Source organism: Pipra filicauda, unplaced genomic scaffold (genome assembly GCF_003945595.2).
Source record: "Pipra filicauda isolate LSUMZ 115617 unplaced genomic scaffold, ASM394559v2 scaffold629_size504944_pilon, whole genome shotgun sequence".
NCBI classification, from domain to species: Eukaryota; Metazoa; Chordata; class Aves; order Passeriformes; family Pipridae; genus Pipra; species Pipra filicauda.
Window position 1 is genome coordinate 227563 of NW_024104786.1, and position 17437 is coordinate 244999.

General features: G+C 59.3%; 2 protein-coding genes across 3 annotated transcripts in view; one reads left to right on the forward strand and one right to left on the reverse strand.

Moving 5' to 3' along the window:
- Window positions 1–966: 966 nt before the first annotated feature.
- Window positions 967–6540, reverse strand: DOK2 (docking protein 2). Its single transcript, XM_027714002.2, has 5 exons — window positions 6241–6540; window positions 4387–4677; window positions 3669–3777; window positions 3126–3307; window positions 967–2658 (listed from the first exon to the last, which is right to left on the reverse strand). Exons 1-5 carry the CDS (start codon window positions 6301–6303, stop codon window positions 1801–1803), a joined length of 1503 nt encoding a protein of 500 aa, XP_027569803.1. The 5' UTR covers window positions 6304–6540; the 3' UTR covers window positions 967–1800.
- A 1920-nt stretch (window positions 6541–8460) lies between these two features.
- XPO7 (exportin 7) overlaps window positions 8461–17437 on the forward strand; it is a 44153-nt gene continuing 35176 nt past the window's right edge. For both annotated transcript variants that reach the window (XM_027714013.2, XM_027714014.2), the window contains exon 1: window positions 8461–8552. In XM_027714013.2, coding sequence (XP_027569814.1) covers window positions 8535–8552 — 18 coding nt within the window. In that variant the 5' untranslated portion in view covers window positions 8461–8534. The remainder of the gene's footprint in view (window positions 8553–17437) is intronic.

Sequence of the window (17437 nt, forward strand, 5' to 3'; positions counted from 1 at the left end):
GGATTGTGTTAACACTGATTAATAATAAATAACCACTGTAATGAGCGTTAATTAATTAATAATAACACGTGCTGGAGCAATTGGCTCCCGGTGAGTGGCACTGGGCTGTCAGGAGTCCCCGTGGCTCCAGCTGGGGGATGATCCTGGAATGCCCAGGGTCTGGAGAAGGGATAGGTAGGGATAACCCCTCGCTGCCATTGGAATGACTCCAGGAACAACCCCCCTCCCTCAGTGAATCCCACTGCCAGGGTGTGGAAAGATCTGCCTCGCTCCATATTTTTTTCTTGGTCCCATGTGGAAAAAAACTGCTGGAGACTTGGGGTTTTTTAATTTATTTTTATTTTTGACCACTCTTAGGTGTTTCTGCACCTGGAGCACCCCCGTGGGATCCCACCTGGAGCAGGTGATGGAGCCCAGGGCCACCTGCCCGAGGCCGAGTGTCCCGCGTGTCCCGTCCCCTCCGATCCACGACGGATCGATGGACACGGAGCTTTAATCAGGGTGCAATATGAAAAGCACTTAATTTGCCCTATTAAAATCCGCACTTCGGGTTTTTCAGGATCCAGGAAATTAACTGAAGCACCTGAGCCGTTGCTTTGATTGGAAGAGATCATGAATAATTCATGGCTTGTCTTTGCCTTCCCTGGTAAAGAGCTGATGGGATGGGGAGGGACGGGACTGGCGGTGGCTCCCGAGGTCCCTCTGGGGTGCTGGTGGAGCTGGTGGGCTCCAGGGTGGTCTGGGTGGCGTGATGGGCACAGACAGAGCCTGGCACAGCCCTGGGAGAGCGGCCTGTGCCAGGGAAACACGGAATTCCCCGTGGGTGAATTCACGGAATTGGGGATGGTGCTGGGCTGAGGGGCTGGATCTGCCCAAGGAAGGGCTGGGCAGGGCTGGAGGTGGCTGGGAGGAGGAGGAGGAGGAGGAGGAGGAGGAGGAGGAGGAGGAAGAGGAGGAGGAGGAGGAGGAGGAAGACCCAGAGCAAGTCAGGCTGTGTCCAGCCACATACTGGTCCTTACTGGGAGGAGCAGAGCCAGCCACAAAAACCTCCATGACAATGAAGCCGAGTGTTCCGTCTATAATTCAGAGGGGCTGGAAAGTGGGTTTATAAAAAGAATTAAAAATAAAAACGCGGCTGAAACAGCAGGAATTTACGGCCCTGCTGGTGCTGAGGGAGGATGTGGCAGGACCTTCAGACGGGCACAGTGCCCAGCCCTGCCACGGCCACTGGTGCACACTGGGAGCACTGGGGGGCTGCGTGCGGGCACGGGGGCTCTCGGGGGCGGGACGTGCATCCCTGGGGATTGTCCATCCCGAGGTGTGGGATGTGCATCCCCAGCCGGCACAGGCTGAGCATCCCAGGCCCATGGATGCTCCCGCTGCCTCTGGAGGGGTGCGCGGGGGTCCGTGACGGGCAGAGCTGGTATTCCCGAGCTTTGAGCGGGACGAGGGGCGGGATTTGGCACCCGGGGCCGCGGGGGGACCACAGCGGTGGGCACGGGCTGTTGTACGGTGGGCACGGGCTGTTATACGGTGGGCTCGCACTGCCCTCCAGTGGGCGCATCGCAACTGCAGAGCTTCCCAGATGTGCCCCTGCCGCTGCCCAGATGTGCTCCAGCACTGCCCAGATGTGCCCCAGCACTTCCCAGATGTGCCCCCGCCGCTCCTCAGGGATGCCCGTCCCCCCCAAAAGCCGCGGGTGCGCTGAGCTGGGAGGGGGTCTCAGCTCTGCGGGGGTCGGGATAACTCTGCCCGGGACAGCCGGGGGTGGGTCCTTTCCTCCTCTCCTCCCCGTCCCGCTCACTGCAGGTTCCTCTTCTTGGCCACCTTGAGGGCCACGTTGTCGTACTCGGTGTCGCCGAGCCACTCCTTGCCCTGCAGCAGGAAGGGCTGGCGCAGCGGGACGGGTCTCTTGGGCACGGCGTAGTCGTCCCGCTGGGGGTTGTAGGGCTGCTCGTGCCCGGGGGGCTCCTCGGGGGCCGCCTGCAGCCTCCACGCCTCGCCCTTCACCTCCTCGGGCTCGTCGTACACGGCCAGGGCGGAGAGACCCTCGGGCTCGTCGTAGATGTGCTCGGGCTTGGCGGCCGTGGGGCGCGGGGGGGGCTGCTGGGGGGGCTGCTGGGGACCCCCCCCGGGCTCCCTGCGGTTGTAGGGGGGGTCGGGACCCCCCTCGGGGCCCCCCAGGCCGCCGAACTGGCGGGCCAGGAGGGCTTTGGCGATGGTGTCGAAGGGCACGGCGTACTCGCACTCCGCCCCGGCCGCAGCATCCTGCTTCCAGCTCTTGCCCGGCACCGCGGGTTTCCCCCGCAGGAGGGAATCGCAGGGCTCGGCGTAGGGATAATCAGCCCCTCGGGAGGGCTCCCCAGCCCCGGAGCAGCCGCTGAGGGGGGGCATCACCACGGGGGGCTTGGCTTTGGGCACCTTCCCCTCGCGGGCGGGCTCCTTGGGGCCGCCGGGCTCCTCGTGCCCCTGTGCCCAGCTGGGCGTCCTGGAGTGGCCGAGGGGGCGGGGGGCTTCTTCCCCAGGGCCCCCCCGGCCCCGGTGGGCATTGATGGCTGACTCGATGGCCTGGAAGATCTCGTTGCCCTGGCGGGTGTCGAACTCGAAGTTGCCCTCCCCGGAGGTGCAGCGCCGGCCGGCCTCGAAGGAGAACGTCACCTGGGGGGGGACAGACACACAGCATCAATCCCTGCATCCCAGCCCGCTCTGCCCACACCCACACAGAGTCACTGAGCTTGGAAAAGAGCTCTGAGATTGTCGAGTCCCACCTGTGACCCAACCCCACCTTGTCCCCCACACCATGGCACTGATGCCACATCCAGGCTCTGCTCAAACACCTCCAGGGATGAATCCACCCCCTCCACCCCCTCCCTTGCCAGCCCATTCCAAGGTCTGATCCCTCTCTCTGGGAAGAACTTCTTCCCCATGGCCAACCTAAACCTCCCCTGGGGCAGCTCAAGGCTGTGCCCTCAAGTCCTGTGAGAAAAGTCTGACCCCTCTTGTTTTCCCCTCCTGTCAGGGAGTCGTAGAGAGGGATAAGGTCTCCCCTGAGCCTCCTCCTCTCCAGGCTGAACAACCCCAGCCGCTCCCCACAGCACTTGTGCTCCAGACCCTTCCCCACCGACCTTGTCCCTCCCGAAGCGCCGGAGGAAGCGGTAGGGCCAACTGTAGAGCAGCTCCGAGCTCTGGAAGTGCCGCAGCTCCAGCGCCTCCTCCCCGGCCCGCAGGATGCAGCGGCCCCAGAGCCGGCAGCGCTGCGATGACTGCGTGGCCCTCACTGTCACCTCGAACTCCTGCTCCAGGCCGGCTGCAGGGGGGGGAAAAAGGGTGGGATGGGCACCTCCCGCCCCGGGGGGCTCAGGACCCTCCCCGGCCGGGGCAGTGTCCGGCCGATAAGGGCCGGAGGGCTCCGGCCGTGGGTGATAGCGTGGCAAAGCCGGCCCTGCCAAACCGCAGCAGGAAGGGGCTGTTTCGGGAGGAGACTTCCCACCACACAGCTAGGAGCTGTGCTGGGAGCTGCTCCCCGGCACCAGGAAGCACGAGGAAGCACAAGGAAGCACAAGGAAGCTCCCTGGTGCAGGTGGGGATGAGGGGCTGTGGGATAAAGCGCTGCCTCCCACCCCAGCAAACCCCCACCCACTGCTCCCTCCCCACTTCCCGGTGCCTACCTTTGCCCCGGGAGCTGTACAGGGAGTTTTCCTCCATGGAGAACTCTCCATCAGTGCCCAGTGAGCTTTGAGGGCCGTCCCTGCCCGCTGCCTGCTCCTCCCTGCTCCTCTGCCCGGGAGAGAGTGGCTGGTGAGTGAGGGTAGAGCGTGGCTTGGACACCCACCCCGGGGGATCCCGGTTATCCTACCAGGAACGCCAGCTCGCACAGCCTCTGGATCCCACATCACACCAACACCCAAACTGACCCCCATCCCAGGGGATCCCGGTTATCCTACCAGGAACGCCAGCTTGCACAGCCTCTGGATCCCACATCACACCAACACCCACACTGACCCCCATCCCGGGGGATCCCGGTTATCCTACCAGGAACGCCAGCTCGCACAGCCTCTGGATCCCCTGTCACACCAACACCCACACTGACTCCCACCCTGGGGGATCCCGGTTATCCTACCAGGAACGCCAGCTCGCACAGCCTCTGGATCCCCCGTCACACCAACCCCCCCATGGGCCCCCCCATCCCGGGGGATCCCGGTTATCCTACCGGGAACGCCAGCTCGCACAGCCTCTGGATCCCCTGTCACACCAACACCCACACTCACTCCCACCCCGGGGGATCCCGGTTATCCTACCGGGAACGCCAGCTCGCACAGCCTCTGGATCCCACATCACACCAACACCCAAACTGACCCCCATCCCGGGGGATCCCGGTTATCCTACCGGGAACGCCAGCTCGCACAGCCTCTGGATCCAGTCGGCCGCCTCGGCGCCGTCGGCAGCCAGGAGGAAGCGCCTGTCCGTGGTCTCCAGCAGGAAGGGGACGGTGTCCTTGGGACAGGTGGCATCGCCCCCCGCCTCGGCCACGTGCACGCAGTCGCTCAGCCGGACCAGCCTCTTGCTCCCCTCGCCTTTCCGGGCCTTCTCCCCCGGCCCTGAGCCCTCCAGCAGCTCCAGGCGGGCCGTGGAGCAGGAGCTCTCCCGGTACAAGACTCCCCAGAACTTCTTCCACTTCTGCCACGGGGAGAATCTACTTCAGAGATGTACCCTCGTGACTTACACCCAAATGTCATAAGGACCAGCCCCAACATTCCTAAATAAGAGGCACGTCTGGGTCACAGCTCAGCTGACCTCTGGTTAGTCGTAAAGAGTTCTTTTGAAATATTTTCAGTCCTAAGAGCCAGAATCTGAAAGAGCCACTGCGTCTTGCAGAGGTGGGTTTGCTCGCCCTCCCGGGAGTTTTTATTCCCTCAGGATCGCAGGGGAAGCCCTCCGGGGTCTGGGCGGGGTTTTTGCACCTCGCCCGGGACTGACCAGAGGTCAACTGGGGTTTAAATATCCCTGGATAAACATCCCTGAGGCACAGCAAGGCTTTTCCAGCTGGGAAAGGCACTGGCAGCATCCCATCCTCACCCAGCATCCAGATCCAGCCCTGCAGCACCCAAAAGCCCTGCCCACGCCACCCCCCTGCTGCTGAAGGGCTTCCAGCTCCTCGTTCCCTCCATTTTCCTTGGAAACACCAGCTTTTAAACGGTTCCCAGCTCGCCCCCCACGGAGCAGCAATTCGGGGCTCACAGGGGATGGGATGGGAGGCCCCAGTGCCAGAGGGGAAGTGGGGACAGAGGAAGTCCTGCACCCAAAGCAGCACATCCTCCACGGCAGCTCCTGCTCCGGGGCCTGCTGGGCCCCCAGGATCCGACAAAACACAGCTCCCTTTCCCTGGGATGGGATGTTGGGATCCACGCTGGGGTGGCCTCTGCCCTGCTCCCCACCCTCCAGCACTGCAGGCACCGTGTGCTCCTGCCTTGCCCCAGGGAGGGGATGCCCTGCCCACCCTGCCTGCCCCCTGCCCGCCTTCCCTGCCCTTCCCATGGCATTTGGATTCCCTTTGGAGGGTGTCCACAGGGAATGAGACCAGGGAACAGAGCTGGAGTTGCCCATGAGCTCCTTCCCCTTTGGGAGTTGTTGCCAAACCCTGAGTTTATCAGGCACGGAAGCAGAGAGGCTTTGGGGGTTGCATCAGTCACCCAATGTGAGTCTGGGGGTCACACCCGTCACCCCCTGGCTTTGGGGTCACATCAGCCACCCTGTGTGGGTCTGGGGGTCACATCAGCTGCCCTGTGTAGGTCTGGGGGTCACATCCATCACCCAATGTGAGTCTGGGGGTCACACCGATCACCCAAACACAGGTTTGGGGGTCACATCTGTCACCCAACACGAGACTCGGGGTCTAATCCATCACCTAATGTGGGTCTGGGGGTCACATCCATCACCCCCTGGCTTTGGGGGTCACATCAGTCACCCTGTGCGGGTCTGGGGGCCACACCCATCACCCAACACAGGTTTGGGGTCACATCCCTCACCCCCCAGCTCTGGGGGTCACATCCCTCACCCCAGCTCACCCCAGCCACCCCCTGGCCCTACAAAGTGTCCCCGGCACCTTCCGTCCCCCCGCCTGTCCCCACGGGGAGCTCACGGATGGCCGAGGAGCCAAGGGCTGGGAGCACCCAAATCCCTTTGGATTCCACCCCGTATCCCACCCCTCCGAGCCTCCCCGTGCCCCCCACGCCCCCTCACCTTGCCGAAGGTCTGCTGGAGCTGGAGGTAGATCCCCCCCTGCTTCACCACCGCCTCCTCCATCCTCCCACCTCCGGCATCCTCCGGCGTGTCCCGCCGTGTCCTGCCGTGTCCCACCGTGTCCCTCAGTGTCCCACAGCTCCGGGGGGTCCCGTCCAGGCCGTGTGTCCCCCCCTCCCCTCTCTCTGTGGTGTGGGGGCCGGGCGGGCTCAGCACGTGACGTGTGGTTTGGGTTCTGCCGCTTCCTCCGCTCGCGACGGTTTCCTGCGGCCCCGAGAGCCCCACGAGGGACTGGGGGGACAGGGAGGGGGGACAGGGAGGGGGAGGGACAGGGATTGGGGACAGGGATGGGAACAGGGATGGGGGACAGGGATGGGGACAGGGATGGGGGACAGGGATGGGGCAGGGATGGGGGACAGGGATGAGGGACAGGGTTGGGGACAGGGATGAGGGACAGGGTTGGGGACAGGGTTGGGGACAGGGATGGGGGACAGGGTTGGGGACAGGGATGAACAGGGATGGGGACAGGGATGGGGACAGGGATGGGGGACAGGGATGGGGGACAGGGATGGGGACAGGGATGGGGGACAGGGATGGAGGACAGGGATGGGGACAGGGATGAGGGACAGGGTTGGGGACAGGGTTGGGGACAGGGTTGGGGACAGGGATGGGGGACACATGGACAGGGCACAGCTGGACACACCCGTGTCCCACGCCCTGGCACCGGTGCAGGACACTGGGAATTCCCACCATGGCCCTCCCTCGGTTTTCCCGCCTGGAAAAGGGTCCAGAGGGTGTCCCAGGGGTGTCCCAGTGGTCCCAGTGCCCTGCACCCAGTTCCTCCCACCAGTGGCCTCCAGTTAGCCCAGCCTGGCACCAGTGTCCCAAGTTACTCCAGCGCCTGCACACCAGTGCTCCCAGTTAACCCAGCCAGGGACAAGTGCCCAGTGGGTAGAGATGGGGGGCAGGGACAGAGCTGGGGTAACTGGGAGCACTGGTGTGTTGGGTACTGGGAGCACTGGGAGCACTGGTGTGCTGGGTACTGGGAGCACTGGTGCAGGGGCTGCTGGGGCACAAGGTTTGTCCCTGGGCTGGGGTAATTGGGAGGCTACTGGTGCAAGGCACTGGTGCAGGGACGTGGTAGCACTGGTGTCACTGGTTGCTCTGGTGTCACTGCTCTCACTGCTCTCACTGGTGTCCCTGGTCATCCCAGTGTCCCTGGTGTCTCTGCTGTCCCTGGTCACACTGGTGTTCCTGGTCTCACTGGTCACACTGATGGTACTGGTCTCACTGGTGGCACTGGTGTTCCTGATCTCACTGGTGTCCCTGGTCACACTGGTGTCACTGGTGTCATTGGTGTCATTGGTTTCTCTGCTGTCACTGGTGTCACTGGTGTCACTGATGTCCTCATTGGTGTCACTGGTGCCACTTATGTCACTGGTGTCCCTGCTGTGACTGGTTTCTCTGATGTCATTGGTGTCCCTGGTGTCACTGGTCTCACTGCTGTCACCGGTGCCCCTGGTCACACTGGTGTCACTGCTGTCACTGATGGCACTGGTCTCACTGCTGTCCCTGGTCACACTGGTGTCACTGGTGTTACTGGTCTCATTGGTGTCTCTGCTGTCACTGGTCTCACTGGTGTCACCGGTGCCTCCCTGCTGTCGCTGGTGCCGCTGGTGCCACTGGTCACACTGGTGTCCCCAGGTGTCCCCGCCGTCCCCGCGGGTGCGCGGCCCCTTTAACCCCCGTGTCAACAAACCCCCCCTTCGCTCCGCCTCCCTCCGCCAGCGTCGTGACGTCACGCGCAGCCTCCGCGGCGTTGGGTGGGCGTGGCCTGCCCAAATACGGGGGGGGGGGCACGTCCAAAATACGGCGCGCGCAGGCTCGGAGGGAGGGGCGTGGCTTTACCTGGGGAGGCGCGGCTTGAGCGGCGCGCGGGGAGGGGGGCGTGGTATGTCCGTTCGGGGGGGGGGCGTGACCCGCTCTTCCGGGGGGGCGCGGTCTGCCGCTTGGGGGGCGTGGCCTGTCCCTTTGGGGGAACACTATAAGTGCATCGGGGGCGTGACCTGCCCTCGGAGGGCGTGGCCTACCCCTCGGAGGGGGCGTCGCCTTGTCCGCGGAGGGGCTCGGCCCGCCCCCTCGGTGGGCGTGCCCCCGCGGCGGTGGGCGTGGCCGCGCGTGCCCGTGCCCCGCGCGGCGCATGCGCGGTGCGCGCGGCGGCGCGGGGCGGACGCGGCGGGTCCGGGCCCGGCGCAGCGGGGGCGGAGGCGCGAGCGGAGCATGAATGGGGCAAGATGGCGGATCATGTGCAGGTGAGGGCGGCGGGGGGGCACCGGGGGGGATCCCCGCGTCGCGCACACACACGCGCGCACATACACGCACAGAGGGGATCTGCCCGCCGCGCACCGCCTGCTTCTCCCCCCCCCTCCACCGCCCCGCGCGGCCCAGCCCAGCCCCGGCACGGCCAGGCCCGGCAGGCCCCGCGCGCGGCCCAGGCGGCGGCGGCGGCGGCGGCACAACAGGCCCCGCGGCCGAGGCGTCCCTCCGTGTGTGCCCCCGACCCTCCGTGCGGCCCAGCGTGTGCCCCCCAGCCCCGCCGTGTCCCCGCCTTGTTTACCCCCGGCTCGCCCCGCCGTGTGTCCCACCCGTCCATCCTTGTGTCCCCGCGACCCTCTGTGTGTCCCCCCGGCCCTCCATGTGCCCCCGGCGCCCTCCGTGTGGCCTACTGTGTCGCCGCCATCCCCGCCGTGTCCCCACCGTGTGTCCCCCCCGGCTCACCCCTCCGTGTGTCCCCCCGATCCTCCGTGTGTCCCCACGTCCATCCGTGTGTCCCTCCGTGTCCCACCCCGATCCTCCGTGTGTCCCACCCTGTGTACCCCCAGTTCCCTCCCCCGTGTGTCCCCGCCGTCCCCCCATCCATCCGTGTGTCCCCCTGACTCTTTATGTGTCCCCCCGGCCCTCCGTGTGTCCCTCCCATCCATCCGTTTGTCCCCCCGGCCCTCCGTGTGTCCCCTCTGTTCCCACCGTGTCTGCACCCCCATCCCCGCCTTGTGTCCCCCCCGTGTCCCCCCATCCTCTCCAGAATGTCCCCATGTCCCCACCGTGTCTCCCTCCCATCTCCCTGTCCCCTCTCTGGGTCTCCCCCATCCCTGCCGTGTCCCCCCCAGATCCCTTTGCCCCCTCTCCCAGCTGGCACTGTGAGGCTTTACAGCATTCCTGGTCGGGAAATATTTGGGAAAAGGACAACTCAGACCCCGCTTTTCCCCTTGGAAACCCAACACCCCAACCCTGTCCCCGCTCCCCTCTCCTGGGGTTTTAGAGTTGGTCCCAGCGTTGGGATTCCCATCCTTGCGGGGATCCTTGGGATCCCTGGCTGTGTTTGGTTTGTTTTCCAGCTGTGTGGAAGACTTTGGAGTGCAGGTAAAGGGTTTGTAAAGGGCGTTGGAAGTGAAACCCGGCGTGGAGAAGTTCGTGGTGCTGGAGCCAGGAGGGAAATCAGGGGTGGCAGTGGCTCCCAGGGTGGTGTGGAGGGACCAAAACCCCCTGTGGAGGGACCAAAACCCCCTGAAAGAACCCAAACCCTTGTGAGCAGACCAAAGAGCCTCAGAAAGGGACTCAAAAACCATTTGAAGGGGACCCAAACCCCTTTGAAGGGGACCCAAACCTTCTGAAGGGGACCCAAACCCCTCTCAAGGGGACCCAAACCCCTCTGAAGGGACCCAAAAACCCTCTGAGGGGGCCAAACCCCGTTGTGAAGGACCCAAAACCCTGTGAAAAGGCCCCAAAAACCTTCTGCAAGGGCCCAAACCCCCTGAGGAGCCGCTGCTGTCGCTGTGAGGGCCAGAAAAAGTAAAAATAGGTGCAGCTGGGGGTGTTTTTGCATAATATTTTGGTTGAGCTGGCGCTGGATTTGCATAGTGGCCAAAAACCTGGATAAACTGTAATGGCTGGGAGTTATTTATTATCTCTGCAACTTTTTAAATAAATATATTCTCCACTCGCTCCCCCTGTGAACCACAAGGGTGAGCAGTTTATTAACTCAGGAGGGAAACCTGGGAGGGTGTTGGGAAATGTTTCCTGGGTGATCCCAGGGGAGGAGAGGGGATTGCTGCACTGCTGAACACGGGTTTCCTGGGGAGAAAAAAACCCTAAAAACCTGAGCTTGGTGGAGCTTTACCTTCCTGGTAAAGGTGAAGCTGCTCCACAACTGCTCGAAATCCCGGGTTTTCCTTGTTAAATGTCGGATTGAGCGAGGGGAAGTTGGAGCTGCAGGAACAGGGTTGGAATTTCTGTGTCCAGCGTGGTTAAAGTTTAACAGCAGGGCTTTGGGAGATGTTCCACGGGAGGGGAAAAAGGGGGTTGGAAATGGATTTAAAGCACCTGCAGCTCCAGGAGCTCCTGAACGGGACAAATAGTGGTGGGGCTGGAGCTGGAGCTGGAAGGGGGGGTGGAATTGTCTCCTGAAGGGACTCAGAGTGACGGAGGGGAGGGTTAGGTTGGATTTTGGGAAGGAATTCTTCCCTGCCACGGGCAGGGACACCTCCCATTAGCCCAGGTTGCTCCAACCTGGCCTTGGACACTTCCAGGGATCCAGGAGCAGCCACAGCTGCTCTGGGAATTCCATCCCAGCCCCTCCCCACCCTCCCAGGGAGGAATCCCTTCCCATCTAACCCTCTGGCAGTGGGAAGCCATTCCTTGTGTCCTGTCCCTCCATCCCTTGTCCCAAATCCCTCCCCAGCTCTCCTGGAGCCCCTTTAGGCCCTGGAAGGGGCTCTCAGGTCTCCCTGGAGCTTTCCCTTCTCCAGGTGAACCCCCCCAGCTCTCCCAGCCTGGCTCCATCACTGATATTCCTTAGGCATAAAATGTTAAGAAAAGGAATAAGAGCTGCTGGTCTGTTCCCAGAGCTGTGAGCTGGAGAAGGGAAGGTTTAGGTGGGATATTGAGGAGGAATTCTTCCCTGGGAGGGCAGTGAGGGGCTGGGCTGGAATTCCAGGAGAAGCTGTGGCTGCCCCTGGATCCCTGGAAGTGTCCAAGGCCAGGCTGGAGCAATTGGGGCTAGTGGGAGGTGTCCCTGCCCATGGAAGGAAGTGGAATGGGATGAATTTAAAGTCCCTTCCAACCCAAACCACTCAGTGATTCCATGATTTTTTTTCCCTCCAGGCAAAAGCTGCAGCTCTGGGTTTTCCTGCAGAGAGCAGAGTGTGACATTCCCTCCCAAACAGGGAGTTTGGTGGCTGCTGGAAGTTGTGGGTTAATCAATAAATGAAATTATTGGTGAGGGCTCTTCCCAGAGCCCAAACCTCTGGATTTGGGACACTGACCCCCCGTGTCCCATCCCAGCAGCTGTGGGATTCTCCAGTGCCATGGGGAGATGCCCACCCTCCGTGGGTGATGGGGAGGGCTGTTTCCATGGAATATGCCTTGGGAGTGGGCCTGGGTTTAGTGGGAACAGGCCTTTGGAACTTCTGGAGTTGTACTGTCATTATTTTTTAGGGATTTGGACCAGGTGAGATGAAGCCCCAAACCGTTTTTTAGGGCTTTGTACTTGTGAGGAAACCCAGACCTACTTTTGGGGGATTTTTACCTGGTGTGGTGAAGCCCAAAAATACTTTTTTTAGGGCTTTTCGCTGCTGTGGCAAAACCCAAACCCATTTTTTTATGGATTTCACCTGGTGTGGTGAAGCCCAATCCCATTTTTCTGGGCTGTATCCCAGCTAAAGTTCTTTACTTTTCCACGTTTAGCAGCAGAAAAGGATAAAAGACAAACTTTTAAGGGCCACAATGAACCAGAATATCATATTTTCATCTCCAAAAAATTAGAAATTACAGGAATTGTGAGTGACCTCTCCCAGTTTTTAATGGGAATTGCATGCCTGGAGCTGGCTGTGGTGCTTTCCCAGGGAACAAAGGCTGCAGTGACAGGGATACAGGAGCAGGAGGAATCAGATGATCCCTGTGGCTGCAAAGAAAACCCCTCGAGCAAATTGTTCTACAGCAACTTTCCCACTTAAAAAAAGCTCTTTTGACCTCGCTGGGAATTGATATTTTGGGCTTTTCCAACTCCTGTAAACGGCAGTTGGACCTTCTGGGAGCAGGGATGTGGGAAAGCAGGGAAGTGTCATCACTCTGGGGGCAAAAATGAATCCCATTCCTGCTTTTTTTCCCCCTCTGGAAGCAGATTTCTCCCATTTTTACTTCTTCTTCCACTTCCTTAAATGTTTTTCCGTGGCTGTTCCTGGGGGAGAAGGTCCGTGGTGGGATGAGGATGGGTTTTGGGATCGTGTTGGGTGTTTTGATTGGAATTTTAAAAACCATCTAAGTGATCAAAAAATTGGCACTTTTGGGTTTTTATCATTGGCTGTGCTCAGCTTGGCTCCAGGTGGGGAGAAATTTGGGATCCTGAGGGGAAACAGGATGTCCTGGAAAGCTGAAATGGGAGAAATTTGGGATCCTGAGGGGAAACAGGATGTCCTGGAAAGCTGAAATGGGAGAAATTTGGGATCCTGAGGGGAAACAGGATGTCCTGGAAATCTGAAATGGGAGAAATTTGGGATCCTGAGGGGTAACAGGGTGTCCTGGAAATCTGAAATGGGAGAAATTTGGGATCCTGAGGGGTAACAGGGTGTCCTGGAAAGCTGAAATGGGAGAAATTTGGGATCCTGAGGGGTAACAGGGTGTCCTGGAAAGCTGAAATGGGAGAAATTTGGGATCCTGAGGATGTCCTGGAGGGATTTAAATTCCATGGTGGATGTGGCACCTGGGGATGGTTGGGGTGGGGAACGATTGGACTCAGTCTTGGATGTCTTTTCCAGCCTGAATTCCCTGATTCTCAGGCAGGTGCTGAGGCAGAGAAGTCAGGAATCTGGCATCCTAAAAGGGAATTGTATCCCGTTCTTTTGCTTCCACACCATCTGATTTGAGGGTGTTTCCAATCCCAGAGTTTTCCAGCCTTTCCCTCCCCGGGGTTGGAATCTCCTTTGTGCTGTTCCCACGTGCCGAGGGGACACGATTGTTTTTCCCAGCCCCTTTCCCGAGGCAATTCCTTCCCCAATCCCGAATTTTTCCACTTCTTGCCTGTTTCTGAATTATTCCAAAGGATCCTTTTTTTTTTTTTTCTGGCTCAACCCCAGTTTGGCTTTGGGAATCCAGAGGAAACCCTGGAGACCAGGATCCGTGATTCCCCCTCGGGGAAGTGCTGCCTGACTGCAAATGATTTCAAATCCCTGATTTTTATTTCTTTTACTTCCAGCTTTTTCCCCTTCCCCGTGTCCCTGAAAACTTACAGAGGACTTGGGTTTCTCTTGGAATAGCCCAAGGGAATGTTGTGGACCTGGGGAGGTGGAAACACTGGTTTGGCTAAAAATAGAGGCCGGCAGCGTTTCCCCTTTTTAAATTTAATTATTTAAGTGATGTGCCTTTGGAAACTTTGTTGTTTGGATGCTCAGCCCCAAAGCTGTGGAATTACCAGCGGGAGATGTTGGATTTCAGCTGGAAGCTGGAGGGATATGGGGCAGGGGGGCCAGTTCAGGATCCAAATTTTGGTGGATTAAAAGCAATTCCTGAGCTCTGGGGGCTCCACGGGGGGAGGTTTGTTCCTGGTGCTCTCAACCAACACCTGGGGGGGAGTTTGGGGGGACTTTGGGGGTCCTGGGAGGGACTTTAAAGGTTCCAAAGGGAACCTTGGAGGTCATGAGGGAACTTCAGAGGACCCAAAGGGGATTTTGGAAGTCCTGGGAGGAACTTTGGAGGTCCTAAAGGGGACTTTGGAAGTCCTGAAAGGGACCTTGGAGGTCCTGGAAGGAACTTTAGAGGACTCAAAGGGGATTTTGGAGATCTCAGGTGGAGACCTTCACCTGGAAGTCCTGGAAGGGACTTTGGAGGTCCTGGAAGGAACTTTGGACATCCCAGAGGGGACCTTGGAGGTCGTGGAGGGAACTTTGGAGGACCCAAAGGGGATTTTGGAGGTCCTAAAGAGAACTTTGGAAGTCCTGGAAGGGACCTGGAAGGAACTTCAGAGGTCCCAAAGGGAATTTTGGAAGTCCTGGAAGGAACTTTAGAGGTCCCAAAGGGGATTTTGGAAGTCCTGGAAGGGACCTTGGAAATCCTGGAAGGAACTTTAGAGGACCCAAAGGGGATTTTGGAAGTTCTGGAAGGAACTTTGGAGGTCCCAGAGGGAACCTTGGAGGTCCCAGGGGGAACTTCAGAGGATCCAAAGGGGATTTTGGAAGTCCTGGAAGGGCCGTTGGAGGTCCCAGGTGAGGTGTCCAACCCCGATCCTTTTGACTCCCAGTTTCTCCCTCTGTTCCCGCCGGACAGGGCTGTTATGGCTGGGTCATCCCGCTGTTTTGGTGGAATTCTGTTGGAAAACCCCGTGCCCTGGTGTCACCAGGGCAGTGTTTGGGAACACGGAGATTACGGGAGTTACAGTCCAAGGACACCCGGCTGGAAAACTCGCTCTGGGGTTTCTGCTCTGCCCTGGATCATGGCTGGGACTGGCACCAGTTTGAGCAGGGAGCTGACACCAGTTTAACCCAGGAGCTGACACCAGTTTAACCCAGGAGCTGACACCAGTTTAACCAGGGAGCTGACACCAGTTTAACCAGGGAGGTGGCACCAGTTTGAGCAGGGAGCTGAGACCAGTTTAACCAGGGAGCTGACACCAGTTTAACCAGTGAAGTGACACCAGTTTAACCCTCGAGCTGGAGCTCACGTGCAGCACTGGGATTATTTTACTGGGAATGTTTTGCTGGGATTATTTTACTGGGAATGTTTTGCTGGGATTGTTTTGCTGGGATTGTTTCAGGATGGGGACTCGGAGCAGTCCTGGAGTAGCTTTACTGTTCCATAGAATCAGAGGTGCCTCCAGAGTTTTTGGGGAATTTGGGAAGTCTGTGTTGTCTCCTGACCGATCGTCTCAGGGCAGTTTGGGGTCTCAAGTAGGAGTTTTCCTCCCTTGGGTCTGGCATCTCAGCTCCTTCACCAAAGGAATTCCTTCCCAATATCCCACCTAACCCTGCTCTCTGTCAGTCTGAAGCCATTCCCTGTGTCCTGTCCCCCCATCCCTTGTCCCCAGTCCCTCTCCAGCTCTCCTGGAGCCCCTTTAGGCCCTGGAAGGGGCTCTCAGCTCTCCCTGGAGCCTTCCCTTCTCCAGGTGAACCCCCCCAGCTCTCCCAGCCTGGCTCCATCACTGATATTCCTTAGCCATAAAATGTTAGGAAAAGGAATAAGAGCTGCTGGTCTGTTCCCAGAGCTGTGAGCTGGAGAAGGGAAGGTTTAGGTGGGATATTGAGGAGGAATTCTTCCCGATGAGGGGCTGGGCTGGAATTCCCGGAGAAGCCGTGGCTGCCCCTGGATCCCTGGGAGTGTCCAAGGCCAGGCTGGAGCAATTGGGGCTAGTGGGAGGTGTCCCTGCCCGTGGCAGGGGGTGGCACTGGATGATTTTAATCTCCCTTCCACCCCAGACTATTCCATGATCCCATAACACGAGTTTGGCTTCGTTGGAATTCTGCCCAGTGCCGGTTTTCCTTTGGGCTCTCCGGGCACATCCCTCCCCATCCCGTGCCAGCCCAGGCCCGTGGTGCCAGCAGGACCCCGAGTGTCCCTGTGCCAGCCCCTGCTGTCTCATGCTTTGCTCCTTATCTGGCCCCCCCAGAGCTCCAGCCCAGCATAATCGTCCTGTCAATGGTATTTTTTTTTATCTTGGTCGAAGGAGAAGGTGCTGCCCGAGGCCTTGTCTGCCTTTCCAGCCTGGAATAAGCCTGGTTGTCACTGCCAGTGTTCAAATGTCCCGAAAATTCCACAGTTTTGCACCTGGAATGCGGGATCTGGGCAGCTCAGCTGCTCAGCTCGATACTAAGAGTTGAGTTAAGGCACAAAAGGGAGTCAGGCATTCCCAAAAATTGCGTGTGAAAGGTTTTCCATCGGAGAAATTTATTCCTTGGATTATGGTTCTCAGGAATCTGGGGAGGGTTTGTTTGTTGTTTTGGGTTTTGTTTTTTTTTTGTGGATGTTTGAGCACATTAAAATAAGAAAATAAAATTACCATTTACAGGCAGGAAATACTGGATGAGGACTCCCAAGTTTGGGATTCAGCTTTCCCTCGGAGTCGCCCTCCTAGGCTTTGGTGCTTCTCCTCGTGTCCTTAAATGCCCCCCATCCCCTCAGAGCTCCATGTCCAGGGATCCTGTGAGGAGGAGGATCAAGGATTCCCTGGGACAGCTGACGCTGCACAGTCAGAGGCATTGAAAATATGTTTAAATCCTGGCTGGATTCAGCTTCCTGGCTTTTCCACAGGAGGGATTTTTTCAGGAATTCTGCGCTTTGGTGCCCACGGTGCCATTCCTGTGTCCCTGGTGCCGGGTCTCCAGCTGGCACACGGGCTGTTCTCTTGGATTTTGGGAGCTGTTTCCTTGTGCCCTGTTCCCTGTGGCTCCGAGGGAGTTAACTGGGAGCTGCAGGAAGGCTGGCACGGATCAGGCACTGGCACAAACAAGGGGGTTTTGTCACAGCCACTGTCACACAAAAGCAGCCACCGAGGCCTGGGAGTCGCAGGGAATTGGCACTGGGAGGTGGGAACAAAACTCCAGGGAAAGCCCTTCCCTGGCTCCCCCAGGAATTAGTGCACAGGGGTGGAAAATTGTTAAAAACTCGGGACCTTTTTTTTTTTAACCAGAGTTTTAGTGTGTTATGGGCTGTGGTTCCTTGTTGTCCTGCCAGGCTGGTGGAGCTGCTTCCCAAGGATTTGTGTCCAGGGGAGGGAATGGAGTGGGGAAAGGCTGGAGCAGCTGAGGGAGCTGGGGGGGCTCAGCCTGGAGCAAAGGAGGCTCAGGGGGGACCTTCTGGCTCTGCAACCCCCTGACAGGAGAGGGGAGCTGCCAGGGAACAAGGGACAGGAGGAGAGGGAACGGCCTCCAGCTGTGCCAGGGGAGGCTCAGGTTGGATATTGGGGAAATTCCTTCCTGGAAAGGGTTGGTTAAACACTGGAACTGCCCAGGGAGGTTTGGAGTGCCCAGCCCTGGAGGTGCCCAGGGAAGGCCTGGCCGTGGCACTCAGTGGACAAGGTGGGGATGGGGCACAGGGTGGGCTTGATGCTCTGGGAGGGCTTTTCCAGCCTCAGTGATTCCATGATTCCACACCCATGGACAGAAGGTGTTGCTTCTCGAGCTGATAAATGGCTGGCAGGGTTTTCAGGGTTTGG

Bases quoted from the DNA above. Each gene is read 5' to 3' on its own strand.
- DOK2 (XM_027714002.2), bottom strand. From the start codon at position 6,303: ATGGAGGAGGCGGTGGTGAAGCAGGGGGGGATCTACCTCCAGCTCCAG. The intron at 4,678-6,240 runs GTGAGGGGGCGT...TCCCCGTGGCAG, and splicing joins TCCAGCAGACCTTCGGCAAG to AAGTGGAAGAAGTTCTGGGG. The intron at 3,308-3,668 runs GTAGGCACCGGG...CCCCCCCTGCAG, and splicing joins GTACAGCTCCCGGGGCAAAG to CCGGCCTGGAGCAGGAGTTC.